Genomic DNA, 26,120 nt, shown 5'->3' on the forward strand with positions numbered 1-26,120 from the left:
GAAAATGTTCAATTTTAAAACAGAATTATTTCCTTCTCTCTCTCAAAAAAAAAAAAGGACTCAATCTCTTTAGCTGTTAATTATATTCCTGTAAACAGAGTAACCCTTAGGAATTTCTATTTGCTTTCTTTCTAATCTGCAAGCCTCACAGCACTCACATCAAGAACAATGGCATGCACACAGTTCTTAAATTCAGTCCGGTTTCCTTCTTCCTTTTTTTTGTGTGTGTGTGCTGAACTTCAGCCAAACATTAAATTACCTTGGGAAATAAAAAGTAAAAGAGAAAGAACCACAAAGATGGTATTTAACCTCATTTTATGAGGACATTCAATCTGAATTTAGAGAAAAAGAAAAGCGCTTTGTTAGTGTGAGAAGCATGAGAACTGGAAAGAAGCACAGAGTTTTTCAGACCAGCCTACTTTCTAAAGTTTGTTTTCCGGTAACTATGCTCTTGTTTCTATGCAGGTGAGGTTGTAGGTCAGGTGTGTGTGTGTGTCTATAAATCCACACCCATTTTTAACCAGAAACATCCAGAGTACATTTCCAACAAGAGCACTGGCCAAGTCAGGTAAGCAAGCAAAGTTTCCAGATTACTTAATCAGTGGTCAAGCTTTGCAATATTTAAATAATCACCTTTTGCTATATAAAAGTGAAGCTTTCAGTAAAGGCTGGGAAAGTGAAATGAATTTTTAATTTTCTTCTTTTACCGAACTGGATTTCCTTTGCTAGTTTCATAGTTTTATCTCTATTTATATTAATGGTATTAGAATAAATTGACATCAACCACAAAAACAACTCTTTAAAAATTATTCTACAAGTATTAATAGCTCTTCTTTATAGTCTTTTAAGTCTTGTTTTATTTTAAAATATAGGTGCTTATAATATCAGTTACTTATGTTAAATTACTTTTGAAAAATAAAATACTAATGTCAGAAAATGCTAATTGACCAATGTTTATACAACCTAATTTCTGGCATATGGTTATATGCCTCCCAAATGCATTTTAAGCTGCTATAGGCCTGTAACCATGCCATATTTATCTGTGTTCCCCCAAGTATCTTAACCTTGCAACTGATTCTAAAGGACCCTCAGCAATTTACAGTGTATGTTACCAAGGAAAGCATTATTTATTCAAAATCTATAATGTACAAGTTGTACTGCTTTGTCACAGAATATATTTAATACCTATTTTATAATTTATCAATGTAAAACCAGAAAACCAAGATTTTTATTTTTTAATTAGAAAGTATTTGACAATAATACATAAATATTTGAAATTTTAAGGAAAAAAATGTTCCCACCTAACTCTAAGCTTGGCAGCTTTAAAATAGCAAAAATGATGAAGTTATGCTTTTTCTTTTTTAAAATGCAGATTCCACCTGCTTGTCTCTGTACCTAACATAGAAAAATCTTTCTAAAGTGCCCTCCAGATTGACTTTTCTTAACTCTTCTTTATATCCAAGATCCCTGGAAGAATTTTAATGAAGTTTTGGACCCTATTCCCATGGAAAAGGAACAGGCAGATAAAATTTTGCATGCAATTTCCAGGGGTTTTGAGCCTTCTGTAGCTCATCCACAGGCCTTCTAGAAGCCTGCTGGATTCAGGTTAAGATCCTGTCCTAGATGGTTACTTCAGTTCCTCCACTGCAACTCCCAACCTGTCTAACTATGGCTGCCTTTGCTGGGTTGGGTTTCATGTTCCAGAGTCAAATGTCCCTGTCCTCTACTAAAATCCACCCTTTCTTTGTTTCAGTCTTTAAAGTACAAGATGACCGAGGCCTTAAGGTACAAGATGACATTCTGAAATGTTTTATGGCTTAATAAGTTATGGAAACTTAAACTGAAATCCTTATCAGGCACCATGATCATTATTTAACAGGGTTTTTATATGCCTGGAAAGAAAGGACGGAAGAGGACGGGAGGGGAAAGGAGGGGAGAGGAGGGGAAAGGAGGGGAGAGGAGGGGAGACGAAAGGAGGCCGGGAGCTGTGGCTCACCCCTGTAATCCCAGCACTTTGGGAGGCTGAAGCAGGTGGATTATTTGAGGTCAGGAGTTTGAGACCAGCCTGGCCAACATGCTGAAACCCCGTCTCTATTAAAAATAGAAAAATTAGCCAGGTGTGGTGGTACACACCTATAACCCCAGCTACTTGGGAGACCAAGGCAGGAGACTCGCTTGGCTAAGGAAATTTTACTATTTTGGTGACAAATTCAATACTAAATAATGTAAGTCAATAGGAAAGACATCTTAAAGGAACTTTAAATAAATGTGAAGGATATCTGTATATTTATTTTATATTTTGAGGTAAAGTTTCAAAACTGCATGCGCCAACCATTTTCAAATGAGTTTTATATGCTAATGCTGTAACTAAACATCTCACAAGTATTACAGACTTCCTGTAATATATTTATCAAGTGGTTTATGACCAGATCCAGATCAGGTCCAACTTTGGACTTTAGTTTTTATCTTAATGCGCAAAGTATAAAAGACTCACATTGAGTTAAGAATTGGTTTGAATTCTAGCTAACCAGGAGAGAATGTAATCATGGCACGTCTACGCTTCTCTATACATATGTCTAATGTATAGTAATATGACAGTATTTTATTTTTATAAAGAGCTGTATTATAAACTGAAGGGCAAAATTCTGATTAATTGTTGAAAGGATGAGAAAGGTAAGAAACTATAAAGGAACTGAAGGACAAGAATCCTCCATATTCTATTTTTCCTCTGATTTCTATTTTAAGCAATATTTGTTCATGTATAATCTTATCTTGGTATAGAGTCAAAATGTTTTGACCTACTAGATACAGGAGAATCAAAAGGCAAAGAATATTTCTGCATGCTAAAAGTCACTTTATAGTTTACAAGACATTAAAAAACATAATCTTATTTGAGTTTCATCTTGGTGGTGTGAACACTACAGGGCGATTCAGAAGCAGGCTTTGTGTGCCCTGAACCAGCTGTCTTTTAATTATACAGCACTATGCCCAGGATGCTCAGAACGTGACTTCTCACCAACTGAGCATGTATTGAGTTGATTAAGTATTTTAAAAATAAAATGTGAATGAAAGTTCTATGTGGTTGGTTATACCATGTCAAATCAAAAAAGCAGAACAGTCTGTCGTCACAGTATTGGTCCAACTCTTAGCAAATATCTTTTAATAATAGCTTGAAGCAACTCACTAGATTCTGAGAATTCCTTTCTGTCATCTAGCTTCTTCTGAGAGATTCTCTAGAAGACACGATGCTACACTCAGCTTTGGCTCTCTGCCTCTTACTCGTCGCAGTTTCTTCCAACCTTGCCATTGCAATAAAGAAGGAAAAGAGGCCTCCTCAGACACTCTCAAGAGGTGCTGTAATCTCATTTTATTTTCTAAACTCAGTCATTTGGATTGCTTTTTAAAATATCTCATGGTCTAATTATAAAATTATAAAACAAATTCAACTAACTGAATGATTTTTGTTGTGTGTGACTTCAAAATGGATTTTTAAAAACAGAAGGAATCAGTTTATTTTAGGCAGTGAATCAAATCAACTAGCAAACAATAACATAAGTTTGCATTATCTTTTGCTAAAATAATGGAGAATTGACTTGCTGCCTATAACTTTGATAGGCAGAGTCCTAGAAAATAATGATTGATTGCTATGTCATATTGGTGTCCTAATAGCAATTTAAGGTTCCTCAAAATTTGCTCCAATTCCCAGTCCTCTATTTCCCAGTCCTCCAAAAAAAAAATAATAATAATAATTTGGAATGATTTTATATAAGCCTTCCCAGAAAATTATACTGTACCCCAAACCCTGAGAATTTGGGGTACCCAAGTCTTTGCTATATTGACTCTGGAAGACAGTGGTTTTAGACATAATCAAGGATTGCCATTGGCTACATGTTTAGAAAACATTTCTTTTTGTATTTACTGTTTTACTTTGGCCTAAGAAACAAATACATATTCATCTGTAAAGAAACATTTTATAAAAGAAAAAATTCTCAACATTGGTTTCTATATCTCTAAGTAACAGAAGTAGGAACAGAATTATTTGTCCCCACATAGCTGTTCAAAATTATCAGTATTACCACCAAGTACTTGACTATTTGTTTGCTCCATTCACATTACTACTGCAAATAGTGGTCAAGTGCCTTGTAGTAATACTGCTAGTTTTGAATAACCATGTGGGAACAAATAATTCTGTTCCTATCTCTAATATATATATATCATATATTATAATAATAACATATAAATTATATATAATATACAATAGTATACATTTGTTAAAATATATAATAAATTATATATAAATATATGCTATAGTTATAGATATATATTATATAATTTCAAATTCTAAAAGATTGACTTGCTTCCCAAGTACATTCATTTCTTAACAGATGTACTGAGTGCCAGCCAAGTGCTCATCAATGTTTACCTAAGCTAATTAACTCTACTTCAGCTTAACAAGCACACAAACTATATATACAGAAAGTCAATATATTTTTGCAAAAGAGATGAATGAAAAAGTTGAAATATTTTCCTAAACATAACTCTGTCTCTCTATATAAGCATAATTGTTGCAAAACAATGAGCTCAGTAGCCTTAAAGTGCCAAAGACTAAACTAGTTATTGCCCTTAAAGATTTTCCAGGTCTGCATTAAGCAGCACTGTGATAACTGTACCACAAAGCATCAACATTCTGTGTGCTCACTTCTAAATATTTATTTAAAACTCTTGTTGAATGTTTTGAAAAATATATTACATTTGTATGCTCTATTTTAAACAACTTAAAGGTTCTGTTATTTCAATTGATAAGAAACTAATTTAACACAGAAGATTACTGATATTAGCTGAGAACACCATTACTGAGAATTGGTTTATATTTGGCAAAGTCTTTTACCATCTATTGCTACATGGTAAACAACGGAGAGAATGAGGCTCAGAATGAATGAAGATTAAAGGTAGGGGTGAGTGGGAGGAGTTTGGATACAGTACACAGAGTAGCATATGGAGCCCCTTAGAGCACAGGGTAGCACCAGTTAAGTAGAGAAGGAAGTAAGAAGAAAAGGAAGATTAATTAGAAAAAGGTAGTAGAAGATTCAGGGAGAAAAAATACATACGCATACAGTGATCCAAGAAAATCCCAACTTCCTTTGAATCAGAATTGCTGAGTACCTAGTCCAGTGCTTGGCAGATAGTAAATACTTAATAAATATATGTTAGATAAATGAATAAAATCTCAAAAGACAAGAAAACATAGCCAGGGACAGAGATAGGGATAGAATTAGAGTAATGAGCAGAAGCCATGAGGTGCATTTAAACTGTACCAGCTTTGACCTATTGTGATTATAACAGAGTATATAAAAAATTATTATAATGCAATATGGCTTTCCTACAGGGCTTCGGAGAATTTTTTGAGAATAGGGATTATATTGTCTATATTTGTATTCCCACTGCTTTGTGGAGTAAGTGATGCAGCAGATGTTCCTTTACTGTTTGTGGAACCAAATTGAGCAGGAGCAGAGAACAGAAATTTTCCCCACTGCTAATACTCCAGCATTGAATGATATTTGCATCAGAAGAGGGAAAATTAAGCAGAGGCCTAGTCTCACTTGCTGTTTTAGAATAACTTTTACTTAACGCAAAATGTGGTGTATAGATATTGCATGTGTTCAACCAAAGTTGGAAAGAGCATCTTTCAGGATTATTACAGAGAGCAAGAGTTCCTGTTAAGATGTGGCATTAAACTAACAAGAGATGTTTTTCAATGTTAAAATTTTAAATCAGGCAAAAAAAAAAAAAAAACCCAAAAACATTGCTGGTAAGAATATAAAATGATGCAGCCACTTGAGAAAATAACCTGACAGCTCCTCAAAAACCTAAATATAGTGTTACCATTTGTTCAGCAGTTCCGCTCCTAGGTGTATACCCAAGATAAATGAAAACATATACCACTCAAAAACTTGCCTATGTATGTTCACAGTGGCATTATTCATAAAAGAGAAAAAGTGGAAACAACCCAAATATCCATTAACTGATGAACAAATAAATAAAATGTGGTATATCCATACAATGGAATAATATTTGACCATAAAAAAATGAATTAAATAATAATACATGTCACTATATGGATGAACCTTAAAAAGGTTATGCTGAGTGAAAAAATCTAGTCACAAAAGCCTACATATTGTGTGATTCCATTTATATGAAAAGTCCAGCATAAGCAAATCTATAGAGACAGAAAGTAGAGTAGGGGTTTCTTAGGGCTGTGGCAGTTGAAGAAAATGGGGAGGAGGTGATAGCTAAATGGTATAGCGGGTTTTTTTGAGGAGATGAAAATGTTCTAAAATTGATTGTGATGATGGTTACACAACTTCGTGGATATACTGAAAAAAGTATACATTTTCTTTCTTTTTTTTTTTTTTGAAATGGAGTCTTGCTCTGTTACCCAGGCTGGAGTGCAGTGGTGCAATCTTGGCTCACTGCAACATCCACCTCCCAGGTTCAAGGGATTCTCTTGCCTCAGCCTCCCAAGTAGCTGGGTCTACAGGTGCATGCTACCACACCCAGCTAATTTTTGTATTTTTAGTAGAGACGGGGTTTAACCATGTTGGCTAGGCTGGTCTTGAACTCCTGACCTCAAACGATCCACCCACCTCAGCCTCGCAAAGTGCTGGGATTACAGGCATGAGCCACCACACCTGGCCAAAAGTATTCATTTTTAATAGGTGAGTTGTATTGGTGTATTAATTTTATTTCAATAAAGCTGTCACCAGAAAACAAACATGAAAAACAAACAAGCAAAAATCATGGAATCATATTTTTCAAATTATTATCATATTTACCATGACATTAAAGCCAGAAACTGTGGTCTGACAACATTTGAAATGTACGTGAAAATCTGGGCCCAAACTGACTTCCAAATATTGCTAATTTTCACATTAATTCAATCTCTCTCATTGATAGACTGAGACACTTTCTGAAAATACTCAGTAATGTTTTTGGAGGTTCTGTGCATTCTTCTCCTTGATGATCTTATTCTTTAATTGCTAATACACATTCCCAAATAATCATACCATTTCTTTAAGGCTAATGGGTTCTCTCTATATTTATTGCTTTCTGTTTTTTCTCTCCATTCTTTTGGGTGTTTCCAAAACACATGTGTTTTATTATGTCTCTCGGCCATGAAATTCCCACACAAGAATTTTTTCCATGTCAGAATTCAAAGCAAAATTCAGAATTCCTTTATTTCACAACGTATACTGACTTAGAAGAGGTCAGCATCTCTTGGGACCCAAAATAGGAGGGCATTGTAGAGTATAGCCCAAAGGATTCCTAATAATCTTACGAAGTATGCAAAGATGAACTGTTACTTTCCAAACATTCCTAAAGCCAGAGCTTTTACATTATCCAAAGATGTCCTTTCAATCAGCTCTAATCATAACAATATTTATTAAGCACTTACTGGCTTCAAGGCCATGGGCCTCAAGGTTTGAAATACAGTAGCAAAACCTCAGTACTACAACATAAAGGGAAACCACCTCCATATCTAGTGAAAATTGTGGGTCCTCTGCACCATATATCAGCCAACAGCTTAAAGGCTTAGTTAAATATCTGTAGGTAGATATCTGATTATTAGATACCCATTTCAGAGCTCGTCTCTAGTTCTGGGTTACTGCATTGATTTCTCTCTTCTATTTCAGGATGGGGAGATGACATCACTTGGGTACAAACTTATGAAGAAGGTCTCTTTTATGCTCAAAAAAGGTAACATGTCTCTCAGCTCATTTTTTTCCTTTTATCTGTAGTAGACTCATAATAATTGTACATATTTATGGAATATAGAGTGATATGCTGATACATGTACACAATGTGTAGTGATCAAATCAGTGTAATTAGCATATGTATCACCTCAAACATTTCTTTTCTTTCTGGTGGGAACACTCAAAATCCTCTCTATTCGCTTTTTAAAAATATACAATAGACTATCGTTAACTGCATGTACCCTATAGTGCTGTAGACTACTTGAACTTATTCCTCCTATCTAGCTGTATTTTTGCATCTATTAATCAACCTCTCCTTATTCTTCCAGCTCTGAACCCTTCCCAGCTTCTAATAACCAGAGTTCTACTCTCTACTTCTATTAGTACAACTTTTTTTTAAGCTACCCTATATGAGTCAGAACATGGCATTTATCTTTTTATGTCTGACTTATTTCACTTAACACATCCTCCAGGCTCATTCATGCTGCTGTGAATGAGAGTATTTCATTATTTTTTATGGCTAGGTAATAGTCCACTGTGAATATGTAACACTTTTTCTTTATCCATTCATTCATTGATGTACATTTAGGTTGATTCTATAAATCTTGGCTATTGTGAATAGTAATTCAATAAATATGGAGATGCAGATATCTCTTTAATATACTGATTTTTTAAATAAATAGTAGTAGGAAAGCTGGACCATATGGTAGTTATATTTTTAGTTTTTTGAGAATCCTCTATATGTTTTGCATAATGGCTGTACTAATTTACATTCCTACCAACAGTGTATAAGAATTCCCTCTTCTCTGCGTCCTCACCAGCATTTGTTATTTTTTGTCTTCTTGATAATATCAATTCTAACTGTGGTGGGATAATATCTCATTGTGGTTTGATCTGCCTTCCCCTGATGATTAGAGATGTTGAGAGTTTCTTCATATCCTTGGCCATTTGTGTGTCTTCTTTTGAGAAATGTCTATTCAGATCTTTTGCCCATTTTAAAATCAAATCATTTGGGGTTTTTTGTTGCTGAGTTATTTGAGTTCCTTGTGTATTCTAGATATAAGGCCCTTGTCAAATGAATAGTTTGCAAATAATTTTCCCATTCTACAGGTTATCCCCTTATTCTTTTGTTTCCTTTACTGTTCAGACGCTTCTCAGGTGACATAGTACCATTTGTCTATTTTTGTTTTTGTTGCATTTGCTTTTGAAGTCTTACCCATACATTTTTTTGCTGGGAACAATGTCCTGAAGGTCTTCCCTTATATTTTCTTCTAGGAGTTTTATAGTTTGGGGTCTTACATTCAAGTCTTTAGTTCATTTTGAATTGATTTTTGCATATGGTGAGAGATAGGAGTCTAGTTTCATTCTTCTACATATGAATATTCACGTTTTCCAGCACTATTTATTGAAGAGGGTGTCCTTTCCCTAATGCATATTCTTGGCACCTTTGTCAAAAATCAGCTGACTTTAAATATGTGGATTTATTTCTGGGTTCTCTATTCTATTCCATTGGTCTAGGTGTCTGTTTTTATACCAATACCATGCTGTTTTGTTTACCATAGCTTTGCAGTATATTTTGAAGTCAAGTAGTATGATGCCTGCAGTTTGTTCTTTTCACTCTGTATTGCTTTGAACTATTTGGAGTCTGTTGTGGTTCTATACAAATTTTAAGATTTTTTCTTTGTTTCTGTGAAAAATGTCATTGGAATTTTGATAGAGATTACATTAAATCTGTAGATATCTTCCAGTAGTATGGTCGTTTTAGCAAAATTCATTCTTCCAATCTATGGCATGGGATGTCTTTCCACTTTTGGTGTTCTCTTCAATTTCTTTCATCAATGTTTTATAGCTTTTCTTGTAGGGATCGTTCACCTCCTTGGTTAATATATCCCTAGGAGTGTGTGTGTGTGTGTGTGTGTGTGTGTGTGAGTGCATGTATGTGTGTGTGTGGTTTTTGTTTGTTGTTTTTTTGAGATGGAGTCTCACTCTGTCGCCCAGGCTGGAGTACAGTGACGCGATCTCAGCTTGCTGCAACCTCCACCTCCCAGGTTCCAGTGATTCTCCTGCCTCAACCTCCTGAGTAGCTGGGATTACAGGCACACACCACCATGCCCAGATAATTTTTTATTAGTAGTAGAGACAGGGTTTCACCATGTTGGCCAGGCCGGTCTTGAACTCTTAATCTCAGGTGATCCGCCCACCTCAACCTCCCAAAGTGCTGGGATTGCAGGCATTAGCCACCACGCCTGGCCTTTCTGTGATTATTGTAAATAGCACTGCTTTCTTGTTTCTTTTTTTCAGCTAGTTTGTTATTGTTGTATAGAAATGCTACTGGTTTTGTGTGTTGATTTTGTATCCTCCACTCCCCGTTAATTTTAACAGATCATATAGATACCTCAGAGAAGAATCAAAAGAAGGCATTTTAGTTTTCAAAAAGATGTCACAAGTATTTGCTCTGCTATTGTATGCCAGTGGGACTAATAGTTGCTGTTAGAATGCATTTTATAAACGAAAGCTCTAAATACCTCTGTATTAATGAATTTATTACTCAATCAAGCTTTTGAGTATATTATATAAACAAAGTAGTATTACTTACTAGGCATTACACAGGCTTAAACAGAAAACAGGTTTAGGGCAGCAGTTCTAAGGCCTGCCTGTTTGAATATCAGAGCAATTTGAGTAGCTTTTTTAAAAATCCAAATTTATAATTAATCAGTCAAGTATTCCTTGAACGTCCATTGCTATGTGCCAGACACTGTTTTAGGCTCAATGACCAAGTATGATACTGTTTTTATTCTTAAAGGCCTACTGAGTCTTTGGGAATAAAGCTGAGAAACATATTATTAAATTAATGAAATATCTAAAGAACATTCTATTGCAATACTCTTTAAAGATGAAGAAAGATTTCAAATTAACTATTGTTTCAATATTGGACAAGTATTAGAAAAGAAAAAAGTCTACAGAAGAATCTCACTTCCAAATATCAGTGTAACAAACAAACAACATATTAGTAAGGAGCACCAGCAGAACATTTGAAAAATATACCCTGATAAATTGAGGTTTGGTCTGATAATGCCAGCGTGGTTTAGGATTAAGAAATGTACTAATTAAAATAATTTAATATTTATAAGGAGACAACCCATACAAGTATCTCTCATCTCCATAAATTCTGAAAATGCATTAATAGGATAAAACATCTATATTTGAATTTTTAAGACTTTGCATTTGACAATATTAATTTCTTTAAATTAACCCTAACAAAGAAATAGCATTCCAACAGTAGCAACAACAAAAAAAACGAACACGTTATGTTTACTGGGAAAACAAATAGAAGTGTCCCATTAAAGTGTGGATAAGACAAGTATATCTATAATCACAACAATTACTAACATTTTTCTGGAGGTACTAACTAAGGCAAGTATAGGAGGAAAAAGTAGAAAATGTAGAAAGGAAAAGTTAAAAGTATCTTTATTTGCAAATGATAATTTATATACCTGAAAAACTTTAAAAATTTAAATGTTCAGAATAACAAAAATTCTGTTGAATTAGATGGGAATACACTGATATTTAAAAATTGACTGTATTTATATATAGAAAAACACATCCAAAAAAAACTTGCAAAATACCTCATTTACAATGACAAAAAAGGAAATACTCCAGAATAAACTTGACAGAAGATGTGCAAAATCTATATGAACCTAAATACACTGAAAAGAAAAAAGAAATTTCCAAACCAATGGCAGTGCATATTATATTCTTGGATTGCAAGACTTAACATCATAAAAATGCCAATTCTCTCTATACTTAAAAAACTTTTTAAGATGATCACAATAAATTGCAATAAGATTTTTTTTAAAGATAATTCTAAAACTGAAATTAAAAAATAGACATGAGTATTTAGGATAGTTAGGAACATTCTGAAAAGAGAGCAATAAGGATTAGGCCTTAATCATTATTAAACATTTTACAAAGCAATAATAAACAGTATGTTACTTGTAAATAAACAAAACATAATAAAAGTATAGAAATAAAACTTTGAATGAAAATGGATTTGGACCTCCAGTCAAAAGACATAGAGTGACTCAATGGATTAAAAAAACAGATTCCCCCTGCCCCCTGGAAAAAAAAAAAAAAACTCATAAGACCCAACTATAGGCTCAAGCGATCCTCCTGCCTCAGCCTCTCAAGTAGCTAGGACTTCAAATGTGTGCCACCACATGGGCCAATTTTTGTACTTTTGGTAGAGACAGGGTTACACTATGTTGCCCAGGCTAGTCTCAAACTCCTAAGCTCAAGCAATCCTCCCACCTTGGCCTCCCAAAATGCTGGGATTACAGGCATGAGCCACCATGCTGGGCCTCACTTCACCTTGAAGGATGCTTATTAACTGCAGTTGAAAGGATCAAAAAACATATCCCATACAAATGGAAACAAAACAAACCAAAAAAAAAGTAGCTACACTTACATCAGATAAAACAGACTTTAAGTCAAAAAATGTAAACAGAAACAAAGAAGGTCATTATACAATAACAAACAGATTAATTTACCAAGAAGGTATAACAATTATAAATATATATTCATCTAACATCACAGTACCTAAATACATATATCAGATATTAATAGATCTGAAAAGAGGGATAGATTACAACACAACAGTAGTAAGGGACTTCAATACCCCACTTTCAACAATGAACAGATCATCCAAAAAGTCAATATGGAAACATTGGACTTGAACTACACTTTAGACCAAATTGACCTATCAAACATATACAAAGCATTTAATCAAACAGCAAGAGAAGATACATTCTCAATAGCATAGGGATTATTTTTTAGAACAGATCACATGATAGACCACAAAACAAGTCTAACAAATGTAAGAAGACTGAAATTATATCAAGTATCTTTTCTGACCATCAACAGATGAATTGATAAAATATGGTATATGTACATAACAAAATACTATTTAGCCATTGGAAAGAAGGAAATTCTGAATAGCTATCCAAAGAGCCTATCTCCTTTGACGCTCACAATTCACTTAAAATTAAAGCAGTATTTAAAAATCATTCTATATACCCAGACATTAGTCTGGGCAATGATTTTTTTTATATGACCTCAAAAACATGGGAAACAAAAGCAAAAATAGACAACTGAGATTACATCAAACTAAAAAGCTTCTGTACAGCAAAGGAGACAATAACAGAGTGAAGAAATAACCAACAGAATAGAAGACAATATGTGAAAGCCCTACATCTGAAAAGAGACAAATATGTAAGGAACTCAACTCGATAACAAAACAAAAATGGAATTTGTGTTTTAAAAATGGACAAAACACCTGAATAGACATTTCTTAAAAGAAGACATACAGGCTGGGCGCTGTGGCTCACACCTCTAATCCCAGCACTTTGGGAGGCCAAGGTGGGCTGATCACTTGAGGTTGAGAGTCCGAGACCAGCCTGACCAACATGGAGAAACCCCATCGCTACTAAAAATTCAAAATTAGCCAGGCATGGTGGTGCATGCCTGTAATCCCAGCTACTCGGGAGGCTGAGGCAGGAAAATCACTTGAATCTGGGAGGCAGAGGTTGTGGTGAGCCGAGATCTCACCGTTGCATTCCAGCCTGGGCAACAAGAGCAAAGCTCCATCTCAAAAAAAAGGAGACAAACAAATGGCCAACAGGTAGATAAAAACAATACTTAACACCACTAATCATCAGGGAAATGCAAATTAACTCCACAATGAAATACCACCTCACTCCTTTTAGAAAGGCTATTATTCAAAAGATGAATAATAGCAAGTGTTGGCAAGAATGTGGAGAAAAGAGAACCCTTTTACACTGTTGGTGGGAATGTAAATTAGTACAGCCATTATGGAAAGCATAATGTATGGAGATTACTCAAAAAATTAAAAATAGAACTACGATATGATCCAGAAATTCCCTGCTGGGCATATATCAAAAAGATAAAATCGGTATGTCTAAGAGATATCTGCACTCCCATGTTCACTGTCATTTGCAACAACATAGAAGAACCTGGAGGACATTATGGTGAGTGAAACAAGCCAGATACAGAAAGACAAATGTCACATAATCTCACATGTGTAATCTAAAAAAGTCAAACTCATAGAAACAAAGGAAAATGGTGGTTACTAAAGTCTGGGGGTAAGGATGGGGAGTTCTTGCTCAAAGGACACATTATTCAGTTAAGTGAAATAAGTTTTAGAGATCTGTTGTACATTGTGGGAATAATAGTTAATAATAATATATTTTACACTTGAAAATTGCTGAGAGTAAATTTTAAATATTCTCACCACAAAAAATAAGTATGTGAGGTGATGCATATGTGAAATAGCTTGATTTAACCACTGCATAATATACATACATCAAAACAGCATGCCGTACACCATAAATGTATACAGCTTTTACTTGTCAAATAAATAAGTAAATAGATTATTGATAACTGACAAACTCCATAGATAAATAGATACTACAGGAAATTTTTAATACAGGATGTGGTATTTTAAATCAGGAATAGGGGAGACAGGTTACATAATAGTTAGTGTCAGAGAGAAGTTGATAGCCATCTGGGAAAAACAAATAAATTTGTATCCATATCTCACATTTATGCAAAAATAAATTAGAAAGATATAATCATGAAAATTAAATCATTAAGGTGCTAGAAGATACTACTGCAAAATTTTATTTCTTTAAATGCTTGGAATAGGGGAGAGCCAAGATTATAGTGAGGCAAGAAAGATACCTGGGATATAAAAATAAAGCCTCTAATTTTAGTCTTCTAGATGCTTCCCTGGCCTTGTGCTAGTCCTGTCTGCTAGGCTTGAGCATAACCAAAGAAAAGGAGAAGAGAAAAGAAAAAGTCTGAAAGAAATGACTAATATTTTCAATTACACGGAATTTTCTGCATAACCAAAACCTTACAGTAAACAAAGGAAAAATATTTTTTAAATGGAAAACTGCAGCACATATTACAAGGGTGGCTTTAATATACAATATGCTCCATATTAATATGAGAAAGGTCAACAAGTCAACAGAAAAAAATGAGCAAAGAATATGAAAGTTCACAGAATAGAAAAATAAGTAACGCAAATATATAAGATTGACTTTTTTATAAGAAAGACAAACCACATTCATTTCCCTCTTTTCACCTGTTGGATTAAAAAAAATTTAAACTAATAACCAGCTTTAGTGAGAATAGCAAAAACAATTACTGCTCACACTACCAGAGAGAATATGAATTGGTACAGCTTCTATGGAGGGTATATATCAGAATTATAAATGCACACACTCTTTGACCCAGAAATTCTACTTCTGGAAATGTATTCACAAACATACCCATCTATGTGCAAAATCATTTTAAAAAAACAGCATGGTCTCTCATTTCAGGAATCTGGCATCTTCAGGAACAGTTACCTGCTTTTTAAAGGAGGTGAATTATAGTTTAATGTACTACAGGTCCTATACTATGGATGGGAACTATTACAGCTTATAATGTCAAAAACTTTTCTTAGACCAAAGGTATCTTCCACAAAGGTAACAGACTGGATGACCCATCTTTCAATGATTTTCTAGAGTGTAGAGTCATCTCTACTATTACTGCCACATCATTAGGTGTGAATAACTCAAGTCATAGAGAAAAAATTAGCCTTCTACATTAGAAAGTAGGATTATTTCCAGCTAGAAAAATAGGAAGTCTATCTTCCTTAGAACAGATTTATGGTTTAGAAAATTCAAAAGACTATCTGTCTGAAAATGAATCATGGGTAGATAAATATAAACCAGAAATTTAGCATGCACTTGCTGTGCATAAAAAGAAAACTGAAGAAGTTGAAACCTGGTAAAAAGCTCAAGTCTTAGAAAGGCAACCATAACAGGATGGATCTATTTTATTAATAACAGGTCCTCCTGGATGTGAAACAATAACTACCAAAAAATACTATCAAATAAGCATGGTATTCAAGTACAAGAGTGGATTAATCCAGTTTTACCAGACTTCCAAAAAGATGATTTCAAGGAAATGTTTCATACTGAATCAAGCTTCGGTACGTTTCCCTATCAGTCTCAGATAGCAGTTTTCAAAGTTTCTACTAAGAGCAACAAAGTATAACAAGTTACACATGCTTACTGATCTATCTGAGAGCTGATAAAAAGATAATTCTGGTTGAAGATTTACCTAACCAGTTTTATCGGGATTCTCATACTTTACATGAAGTTCTAAGGAAGTATGTGAAGATTGATGGATGTCCTCTTACATTTATAATCTCTGACAGTCTCAGTGGTGATAATAATCAAAGTTTCTTGTTTCCCAAAGAAATCTAGGAAGAGTGTTCTATCTCAAATATTAGTTTCAACCCTGTGGCACCAACAATTATGATGAAATTTCTTAATCAAATAGTGAGTATAGAAGCTAACAAGAGTGGAAGAAAAATTACTGTCCCTGACAAAACTTCTCTAGAGTTGCTCTGTCAAGGACGTTCTGGTGATATGAGAAGTGCAATAAACAGCCTCCAGATTTCTTCTTCAAAAGGGGAAAACAACTTATGGCCAAGGAAAAAAAGAACGTCTTTAAAATTGAATGCTGTGCTGTCAAAATCAAAACGAAAAAAAAAAAAACCTGATAGGGTTTTTGAAAATCAAGAGGTCCAAGTTATTGGTGGCAAAAATGTTTCTCTGTTTCTATTCCGATCTTTGAGGAAAATCCTATACCATAAAAGAGCATCTTTAACAGAATTAGACTCACCTCGGTTGCCCTCTCATTTATCAGAATATGATCGGGATACATACTTGTTGAACCTGAGGAGGTAGTAGAAATGTCACATATGCCAGGAGACTTATTTAATTTATATCTTCACCAAAACTACATAGATTTCTTCATGAAATTGATGATATTGTGAGAGCCAGTGAATTTCTAAGTTTTGTAGATATCCTCAGTGGTGACTGGAATACACACTCTTTACTCAGGAAATATAGGACAGCTATAGCTACGAGAGGTGTGATACATTCCAACAAAGCCCGAGGATATGCTCATTGCCAAGGAGGAGGAGCAAGTTTTTGACCCTTGCACACAACCCAGTGGTTTCTAATAAATAAAAAGTATCGGGAAAATTGCCTGGCAGCAAAAGCACTTTTTCCTGACTTCTGCGCACCAGCTTTATGCCTCCAAACTCAGCTACTGTCATACCTTGCTCTACTAACCATTCCGATGAGAAATCAAGCTCAGATTTCTTTTATCCAAGATATTGGAAGGCTCCCTCTGAAGCAACACTTTGGAAGATTGAAAAAGCAACACTTTGGAAGATTGAAAATGAAAGCCCTGACTGACAAGGAACATGGAATGATCGACCCTGACAGTGGAGATGAAGCCCAGCTTAATGGAGGGCATTCTGCAGAGGAATCTCTGGGTGAACCCGCTCAGGACACAGAGCCAGAAACCTGGTCTCTTCCTCTGAGTCAGAATAGTGCCAGTGAACTGCCTGCCAGCCAGCCTCAGCCCTTTTCAGCCTAAGGAGACATGGAAGAAAACATAATAACAGAAGACCATGAGAGTGATGGGACATAGAAGCCAGCCTGCCAATCCGATTGCTACTTCACAGATTCATTTTTGTTTCATTCAGTGGTACTTCAGCAGAGTTAATATGCTTCTCTGATGAATTACACAACAGTTTGTTAATTCTCCATTCTCGTAGTATTTCATCTCGAGAAACTAACTATTCTGTCATCTTGAAGTAAATAGAAGATCAAGCCTTCCAATAATCTCTGAATGTTTTGCTGTAGGATCTATTAAATCTGTGAGTGGTTGAAGATCAAGCCTTCAAATAATCTCTGAATGTTTTTCTGTAGGATTTATTAAATCTATGAGTGGTTTAAGGAGAGGTCAGTGTGTATAAAGTGTGTTTGAACATTATGCCAAATATCAAAATATGAAGGACTAATTCAGAATGCAAAAATGTTACGGCAGGTTGTAAATATGAACTATATAAGAGTTTAGTATGCAATTATGAGTGTAAAGAAACTGTGCCTTAAAAAGAACCAGCATGTTTACCAAATAAGTGTACAAATGTAAATGTTTAGGAACAATCTAAATACAAGAGATTGGAAACAATTTAAATATCCATCTTTGGGGGGACTAATAAGATAAAATATATTCATATAATAGAATATAATATAAAAGAATAGTGGCATAACTAAGATATATGTTATATTTTAAAAGCAAAATGTAGATACTTGTGTGCTAGTATTTTTGTTTTTTAGAAAGAAATACATGCACATAAATATGAACATGCATCTGGGTATATACAATATATATATATTCATATAGATTTTCAGTTATATGACCTGAAAACCTCTGGGAGAAAATATAAAGAAAAGTAATACAGCATAGTTATAGAAGTCAGCAGGAGGAGGAAGAATTTTTATCTTTTTCACTTTTTTATGGTTAAAATCAAAATGACCCCCCAAAAATGTATTAACTAGGAAACTTCCACTTATGTTGTCTGTACATTCTACAATGTGCCAGAATGAAAGGATATGAAAATAGCCAAATATTAACAGCTTTTTTGTAAAACTTTTTTAAAAACTACATTTAAGTCTTTGACTTTCCTGAAATCTTACACTAAGTGTTCATTGGAAATGAATACATTGTTCATAATATCCCTTTATCTCTGGATACACGATTGATTTTCTCTAACTGCACTATAGAGTACATAAGAATTACCTAATAAGCTTGTTAAACTACAGATGCCTGAAACCACCCCTCACCCCAAAGATTCTGATTGAGTGGGTCTGGGATGAAGCCTTTGGTTTTTTGTTTGTTTGAGACAGAGTCTCGCTATGTCGCCCAGGCTGAAGTGCAGTGGTGCTATCTTGGCTCACTGCAACCTCACCTCCTGGGTTCAAGTGATTCTCATATCTCAGCCTCCAGAGCAGCTGGGACTATAGGCTCACGCCACCACGCCCAGCTAATTTTGGAATGGAGCCTTTGAATTTAAGTTCCTAATAAGCTACCTAGTGATACTGATACTGTCAGTTCTGGGGCCACAAATAGAGTAACACTGCTATTGACTACAGTGCTATGATTTGTAAATCTGAGTTACTACTGTAAGTCTTATTGAAACTAATAAAACTTCAAATCTAACTCCACTGTATGTTTTGACTCAAAGTTAATCATTTGACTTAATTCCATACTTTCTTTGTTTAGTAAGAAGCCATTAATGGTTATTCATCACCTGGAAGATTGTCAATACTCCCAAGGTAATTTTAGTCCCTGAGCTCTTATTATAATACATAATTTTCCAATATAAAATAGGAAAAGTGACCTGGTAATAATAGCTAAGAAGGCACTCAGCAAATCTCATTAAAAAAAAAAATTAGACAACTGCCAGAGTACCATCATTTTATTAAAGTGCTTAAAGACCACAATGATTGTTACCAATCTACTGAATATTTCTATTATATCCCCTTAGAAATTAGATATTCCTCTTCTTCCCATGAAAAGAGAGGGGTGAGCTGAGAGGGTGGAGAAACACTGAAAGAAAAAAGTTGTTGTCTTAACCAATGAGTCAATGAGTTACATAAAATTATAAAACTAGTGTCTTCACTGTGATTATCCTTTGATGTCTCCTTGAACAGACTGTCCCTCATTGCAAAGTGGCAATAGGCCAATGAACTATTAATATTTACACTTGAGTTATATATGCAAACAAATGCTAAATATTAGCTTTATTTTGCTATGCTACATTAAAGTTCTCTTGATCCTTAAAACTAACAGACAATTTTGTTTTCCCCTATAGCACTAAAACAAGTATTTTCCCAAAATGAAGAAATACAAGAAATGGCTCAGAATAAGTTCATCATGCTAAACCTTATGGTACATAAACTTTATGATGTTTTCTTAATATTATAATTTCATGGAAAATTTGAATCCCTTTTTTCTTTTTTTCTTTTTCTTTTTCTTTTTTTTTTTTTTTTTTTTTCAGATGGAGTCTCGCTCTGTCGCCCAGGCTGGAGTGCAGTGGTGCGATCTGGGTTCACAGCAACTTCAGCCTCCCTGGTTCAAGTTATTCTCCTGTCTCAGCCTCCCGAGTAGCTGGGACTACAGGCACCTGCCACCATGCCCAGCTAATTTTTGTATTTTTAGGAAAGATGGGGTTTCACCTTGTTGGTTAGGCTGGTCTCAAACTCCTGACCTCAGGTGATCCACTCACCTCAGTCTCCCAAAATGCTGGGATTACAGGCATGAGCCACCACACCCGGCCTCCTTTTTTTCTATTTTTAAAGCACAAAGAGCTAAATGTTGGTTAATAGAGGAAGTTATGTGGAATTATAAAAGGCCAAAATAGAATTTACTGACAGTCTAGTTCACACAAAATCATCTTGAAACTATCAAAAACAAATGAATCCAATAACATTGTTTTTTTTTTCTTCTGCTAGCATGAAACCACTGATAAGAATTTATCACCTGATGGGCAATATGTGCCTAGAATCATGTTTGTAGGTATGTATGTGATCTCATTTCATCGGATCTACAAAATTAGTAGAAGTCAGCATTCTTGCTTTTATTTTTAAATGCTGGTTCAAGTACTATTCTTTTTAAAGAGAAGTCATTTCTAATCCAATCAATATCAGCTCTTGTCAGTTCTACAACCAAAATCCACTATCTCTGCAATTTGAAAATTTTAAATATTTTTTCAAAGCACGTATGCTATTAAATCTATATCCCAATGTACTTTCAATACACTGCCCCAGACTAGATTGACAGAGATCTATGACACACTAAAAGGAGAATTCAGGTTAATTCATCATGAACCGACATGTATGAAAACTAATTCTGCTTATAAATTTGCTTGACATTTGTTTTAGATTAAGAAATAAAAATAATTTTAAGAACATTTTATGGATGTAGCCAGAGGCCATTATCCTAAGCAAATTAACACAGAAACAGAAAACCAAATAGTGCATGTTCACACGTATAAATAGGAGCTAAACACTGGTTACACATGGACATAAAAAGGGGAACAATAGACAACAGGAACTCCAACACAAGGGAAGGAGGGATGGGGCCAAAGGGTGAAAAACTAACTGTTGGGTACTATGTTCAATATTTGGGTGTTGGGTTCAGTTGAAGCCCAAACTTCACCATCACACAATATATCTATGTAGCAAATTTGCACACATAACCCCCAAATATAAAATAATAATAATAAAATTTTCACAAGAGTGAAAAAAAAGAACATGCTAAATTATACTTTACTGACTCGGTTTTTTTCTTGACAGACCCTTCTTTAACAGTCAGAGCTGATATAGCTGGAAGATACTCTAACAGATTGTACACATATGAACCTCAGGATTTACCCCTATGTAAGTATTCACAAACGATCTGAAACAGTGGTCATAGCTGACCCCTGACTGTTAGTTAAGGGACAATGATGCCCTACATCAGTGCTTCTCCACAAACAGTGCTATCTACACACCAGAATCACTGAGGCTAGTGGTGGTGTTTAAAACGCCAACTTCTGGCTCCCACCAAAATCAGAATTTTGGGGGTAGCTCAGAATCTATTTTAACAGGGATGCCTAAGGGCTTTTATGATTACTAAATTCTGAGATCACTAAAAAGAATATAGTACACATTAAAATGACAGAAACTTGAGAGAGTCCATTCTCCTAGTATCAAAGATCTCATGTGATTTCCTCAAATGATAGTAAAATCATTTCATCTTTCTTTAATGCCTATAAGCAAGGAGGTACAGTCTTACTTAGGACTTTAATCCTCTCTTTTTTTTTTTTTTTTTTTTTCGTAGAGACAGGGTCTTAGTCTATTTCCCAGGCTGTTCTCAAACTCCTGGCCTTAAGTGATCCTCCCACCTCAGCCTCCCAAAATGCTGGGATTAGAAGCATGACCTACCATGCCTGGCCAAATCTATTTTTTACAACATTCATTGTCAACCACATTTAGTAAGACAACTGTGCCTGTAAGATCTGGCAATACTAATACAAAATGATCCATTAAAAAATAAAAGAGGTATTCCTCAAAACCCCTCTAATGAAATTATTCAACATAAAGTTGACCAACCAGCTCTCAATGGTCTAATCCCTAAATTTACATGTACACTTTTAGCATATTCCTTAATGTCACAGATGAATTCTCAAGTTTTCAAAGCTATTGGGTCAATTTCAGGTTCTAGAGTTAATAGATCATAGCATTTATACTTTCATTTGTTAATAGCATAATATATATTAATTCTTATTTCAGTGATAGAAAACATGAAGAAAGCATTAAGACTTATTCAATCAGAGTTATAAGGGATGATGGAAAAATGCCTTCACTTCGAAGAAGTCAAATTGAATGAAGAAAACCTCTGGCACATTGACAAATATTAAATGTGCAAGTATATAGATTTTGTAATATTACTGTTTAGTTTTTTAATGTGTTTGCAATAGTCCTATTAAAATGAATGTTTTTTAAATCTGAGACTGACAATATAGTTTTATTTCTGCCTCATCAGTAGCAAAGAAAGCCTGCCAAGAGTAATAGTGGAGACAGGAGGACCTAAATAAGAGGTACCTATAAGGTTTGTCTCTATTTCTTCACCTCTCCTTCACTCCATCAACTAATCTAACTTTATTTTTAATTTTCTAATTTTTTTTTTTTTTTTTTTTTTTTGGTAGAGATGCAGTCTCACTATGTTGCCCAGGCTGGTCTCGAACTGGGCTCAAGCAATCCTCCAACCTTGGCCTGCCAGAGTGCTGAGATTATAGGCCTGAGCCACTGTTCCCGGTCCAACCACCAACTAATCTAATTTTAATTCTGTCTCCTCCACTGTACCATACCTGCCAACCCAGGTCATAAATGATCTCCATGTTACCAAAAAAAGTAGATAAATCTCTGCCCACTTGTGATTTTAAATTTTAGCTACATATTGCAGCATTAACCACTTACTTCTTTTCTTACTTTACACTAAGACAGACATTTAAAACCTAATTATATTTTTAAAATTCAACTACATTTATTTATTTATTTGAGACAAAGTTTTGCTCTGTTGCCCAGGCTCAAGTGCAGTGGTGCAGTCTTGGCTCACTGCAACCTCTGTGCCCCCGCCGCCACCCATCAAGTAATTCTCCTGCCTCAACCTCCCAAGTAGCTGGGATTACAGGTGTGTACCACCACACCTGGCTAATTTTTGTATTTCTAATAGAGACAGGGTTTCACCATGTTGCCAGGCTGGTCTGAAACTCCTGACCTCAGGTGATCCACCTGCCTCAGCCTCCCAAAGTGTTGGGGTTACAGGCCTGAGCCACTGCATCCAGCTACATGTTTTTCTTAATTAGTGGGTAGATACTTTAAAACTTCTAATAATTTTAAGAAAGTGTAACTACTTCAGGAAAATTGAAGAATTCTCCAATTAACTAGTAGGGAAGGATTATATTTATTCTGAAATGATCAAATATCCAATCATCAACTCAGTTCTCCACAGGAAGCCTCCAGAGAGTTAATACCATGTCTTCTATTTATTTAAATAACAACAAGAAGAAAAAAATTCTGCTAATAGAAATCCCAAAATCAGCTGGGAGTAATTATCAGAAGGTAGAAAATATTTTAGAGGCTGGGCACAGTGCCTTACACCTGTAATCCCAGAATTTTGGGAGGCTGAGATGGGAGGATCACCTGAGATCAGGAGTTTGAGACCAGCCTGGTCAACATGGTGAAACCCATCTCTACTAAAAATACAAAAATTAGCCTGGCATGGTGGTGAGCGCCTGTAATCCCAGCTACTCAGGAGGCTGAGGCAGGAGAATCGCTTGAACCTGGGAAGTGGAGGTTTTAGTGAGCCAAGATCGTTCCATTGCACTCCAACCTGGGCAACAAGAGTAAAACTCCATCTCAAAAAAAAAAAAAAGATAAAAAGAAAGAAAATATTTTAGATGGGCAAAAATTTTCCTAACTCATAGGATTTTATTGCATTTAGCAAAATTTGAATTGCTTTGTGATATAGAACTACACTTTTATATGAGATAGATATGCAATGTCTATGATATTATGTTATAGATCCCTGTAATTTCAACATTTGATGAGTCTGAGAAAAAAAAAGATTTTCTTTGGGTGTTATTTGATCACTATTCTGTTCATTTTAAGCAGGTTTGTAGTAAATTGATCTATTTGAATATAAATAGGTTATATGATTATCAGTACTAGATACCCATTATCCTATTTATTTACAAAAGAATATTAAATATCCTATTTTAATTTTTATATTACAGACTATTTTGGCTTTTTAGATAAAAGTCTAGAGTTTTTATCTTAATGGATGCTAAGAGATCAGAATGCATTGGCATTCTCTGATTTAATAGTTTAACATATGAAGACTAAAGAAATATAGCTGATTCCATGGTTGCATAAATAGTTCAGAGGATCCAAATGTTAGCAGTTATTTGCAGTGAACTATAAAAGAGATCAGTTGACAATTTAGTTTTTTTAAGAATAAATAAAATTGATTATTCATTTATCTTGCTTCAAGTAGCATAAAAATGTTACTAAGTGATAAATTCTTCTTTGTAATAAAAATACACCTTTACATTTTAATATGCATATGTTATTTAATATGCATATATTGTTATTTAATATGCATATATTGTTATTTTGTTATGTATATACTTTTATTATGCATGTAATTATATGCATGCCAACATTTAATATGTAGATATTTTACATATAAATATTCGATAATCAGTTTCAGTCATTGTAATCTTGTAACCCATTTCGTTTTCCTTCTCTCCTCACTTTAACAAACTCTATAATCCTCGCTGGGTACAGTGGCTTGTGCTACTTGTGAAGCTGAGGCAGGAGGATTACTTTAGCCCAAGGGTTTGAGGCTGCAATGAGCTATGATCAAGTCTATGAATAGCCACTGTACTCCGGCTTGGGCAACATAGTGAGACCCCAACTTGTTTTTTAGAAAAAAAAAAAAAAAAAAAACTTTCTATATTGTAGTTGATATTTCTACCCTATTTTATAAAATTAATTGTTTGGATTCCATTCCTTCTTAGGTTACCTCTACTTTGGAAATGTAGGACTATGTTTACTGAATTTGTGTCTGTGTATGTACATATAGGCGTGTGTGTGTGTGTGTGTGTGTGTGTGTATGTGTATAATTTTACTTCCATTTGTTTTTACCCTTATAACCTCCAAGAAATTATTCCTTTCCTAACACATCCAACATTTTAAAAAGTTACCAACATCGACTACCTGAAATAGTATGCAAAGCATTTTAATGCAGGCTTTCAGAGTTTTCATTTGCATTTCAAAGAGATAACAGTCAAAAAAGTTATACATTCAAAAAGGATTAATTAGATAAGGTCCAGCATTGCCACATAAAGTACAGGTCATCCAGTTAAATTTAAATAAGGGTTAAACAACATTTTCAAAATATAAGCATGTCCTGTTTAATATTTGAGATATACTAAAATGTATTTGTTGTTTATGTGATATTTTAAATTAAACTGGGTGACCTGTATTTTTATTTGCTAATATTGTCAATACTAGTTTAGAATTACTGCACTAGATCCTTCACCTCTTCCTTGTCCTCCTTCCCATTTGTTTTCCTAAAATAGCAACATTTCTATTCAGATCAAGCTCTCAATTCCTGAGATCAAAATAAAACCTAAATTATTTCCTAGCATTTAATCTTTCCCAATTATTCAATGATTAATTTTCACTCTGCCAGATACTAACCGCTATGGATCCAAAGATAGACCGGTTAAAAGAAATTCACAGTCTAGTGGTAAGATATATCACTGGTGGGACATAACTCCTTACTAAATAAGCTAATAAAATAATGTGAAATCAGTAGAGAAACAGCTCAACCTTCTAGTAGAACTGTCAGGCTTTACACAAGACGCAGTACTCATGAATCCTGAATGAGACGAGAATGTATTTCAACATCATGGAAAACAACATGAAAAAATAGAAAATCAGGTATATTATAAGGGCCAAAGAAAGTATTGTTCATTGGTATAATCTTAAAATACGTAAGTATACAAAGTTTTCTAGGTAGCATCTTTCAGACTTCTAGATTAGAGTTAATAAGAGTAGGCCAAGCCTCAGGGAAGTGTACTTTCTTAACCCAATGATTTCACACACATAAAGATTACTTGAGTTTACAAGTAGTACTTCTTAAAATGCAATTACATACAGTATGTATATTCATGAACCTCCTTACTGAGTAAAGAAAGATAAGCATTTTTTTCTTCTTTTAAAATTTGCTTTTTGTGCAACATCCATCTTTTTCACTAAATGGAAAGTCCTTGGGAGCAGAAAGTCCCTGTCCCCAACCCCCTTCTCTTTCACACACCCACGCCCA

At 34.5% G+C, this 26,120-nt stretch overlaps 1 protein-coding gene and 1 pseudogene across 4 annotated transcripts; both read left to right on the plus strand.

Annotated features, from left to right (window-relative positions):
- The first annotated feature begins 524 nt into the window (after positions 1 to 524).
- On the plus strand, positions 525 to 22,234 carry AGR3 (anterior gradient 3, protein disulphide isomerase family member). Of its 4 annotated transcripts, none has more exons than XM_015133931.3 (9): positions 525 to 568; positions 1,754 to 1,785; positions 3,216 to 3,351; positions 7,692 to 7,755; positions 18,963 to 19,015; positions 19,555 to 19,631; positions 20,195 to 20,258; positions 21,038 to 21,121; positions 22,016 to 22,234. In XM_015133931.3, the coding sequence occupies exons 3-9, from the start codon at positions 3,246 to 3,248 to the stop codon at positions 22,063 to 22,065; spliced, it is 498 nt and encodes a 165-aa protein (XP_014989417.1). In that variant the 5' UTR covers positions 525 to 568; positions 1,754 to 1,785; positions 3,216 to 3,245; the 3' UTR covers positions 22,066 to 22,234. The 4 variants fall into 4 exon arrangements, with proteins under 4 accessions (XP_014989417.1, XP_077853120.1, XP_001104313.1 ...); XM_077996994.1 differs by having other exon boundaries at positions 3,219 to 3,351; XM_001104313.5 differs by lacking the exon at positions 1,754 to 1,785.
- LOC106997512 (cell cycle checkpoint protein RAD17 pseudogene) lies at positions 15,111 to 17,470 on the plus strand (annotated as a pseudogene).
- Positions 22,235 to 26,120: the final 3,886 nt, after the last annotated feature.

Source organism: Macaca mulatta, chromosome 3 (assembly GCF_049350105.2).
Source record: "Macaca mulatta isolate MMU2019108-1 chromosome 3, T2T-MMU8v2.0, whole genome shotgun sequence".
NCBI classification, from domain to species: domain Eukaryota; kingdom Metazoa; phylum Chordata; class Mammalia; order Primates; family Cercopithecidae; genus Macaca; species Macaca mulatta.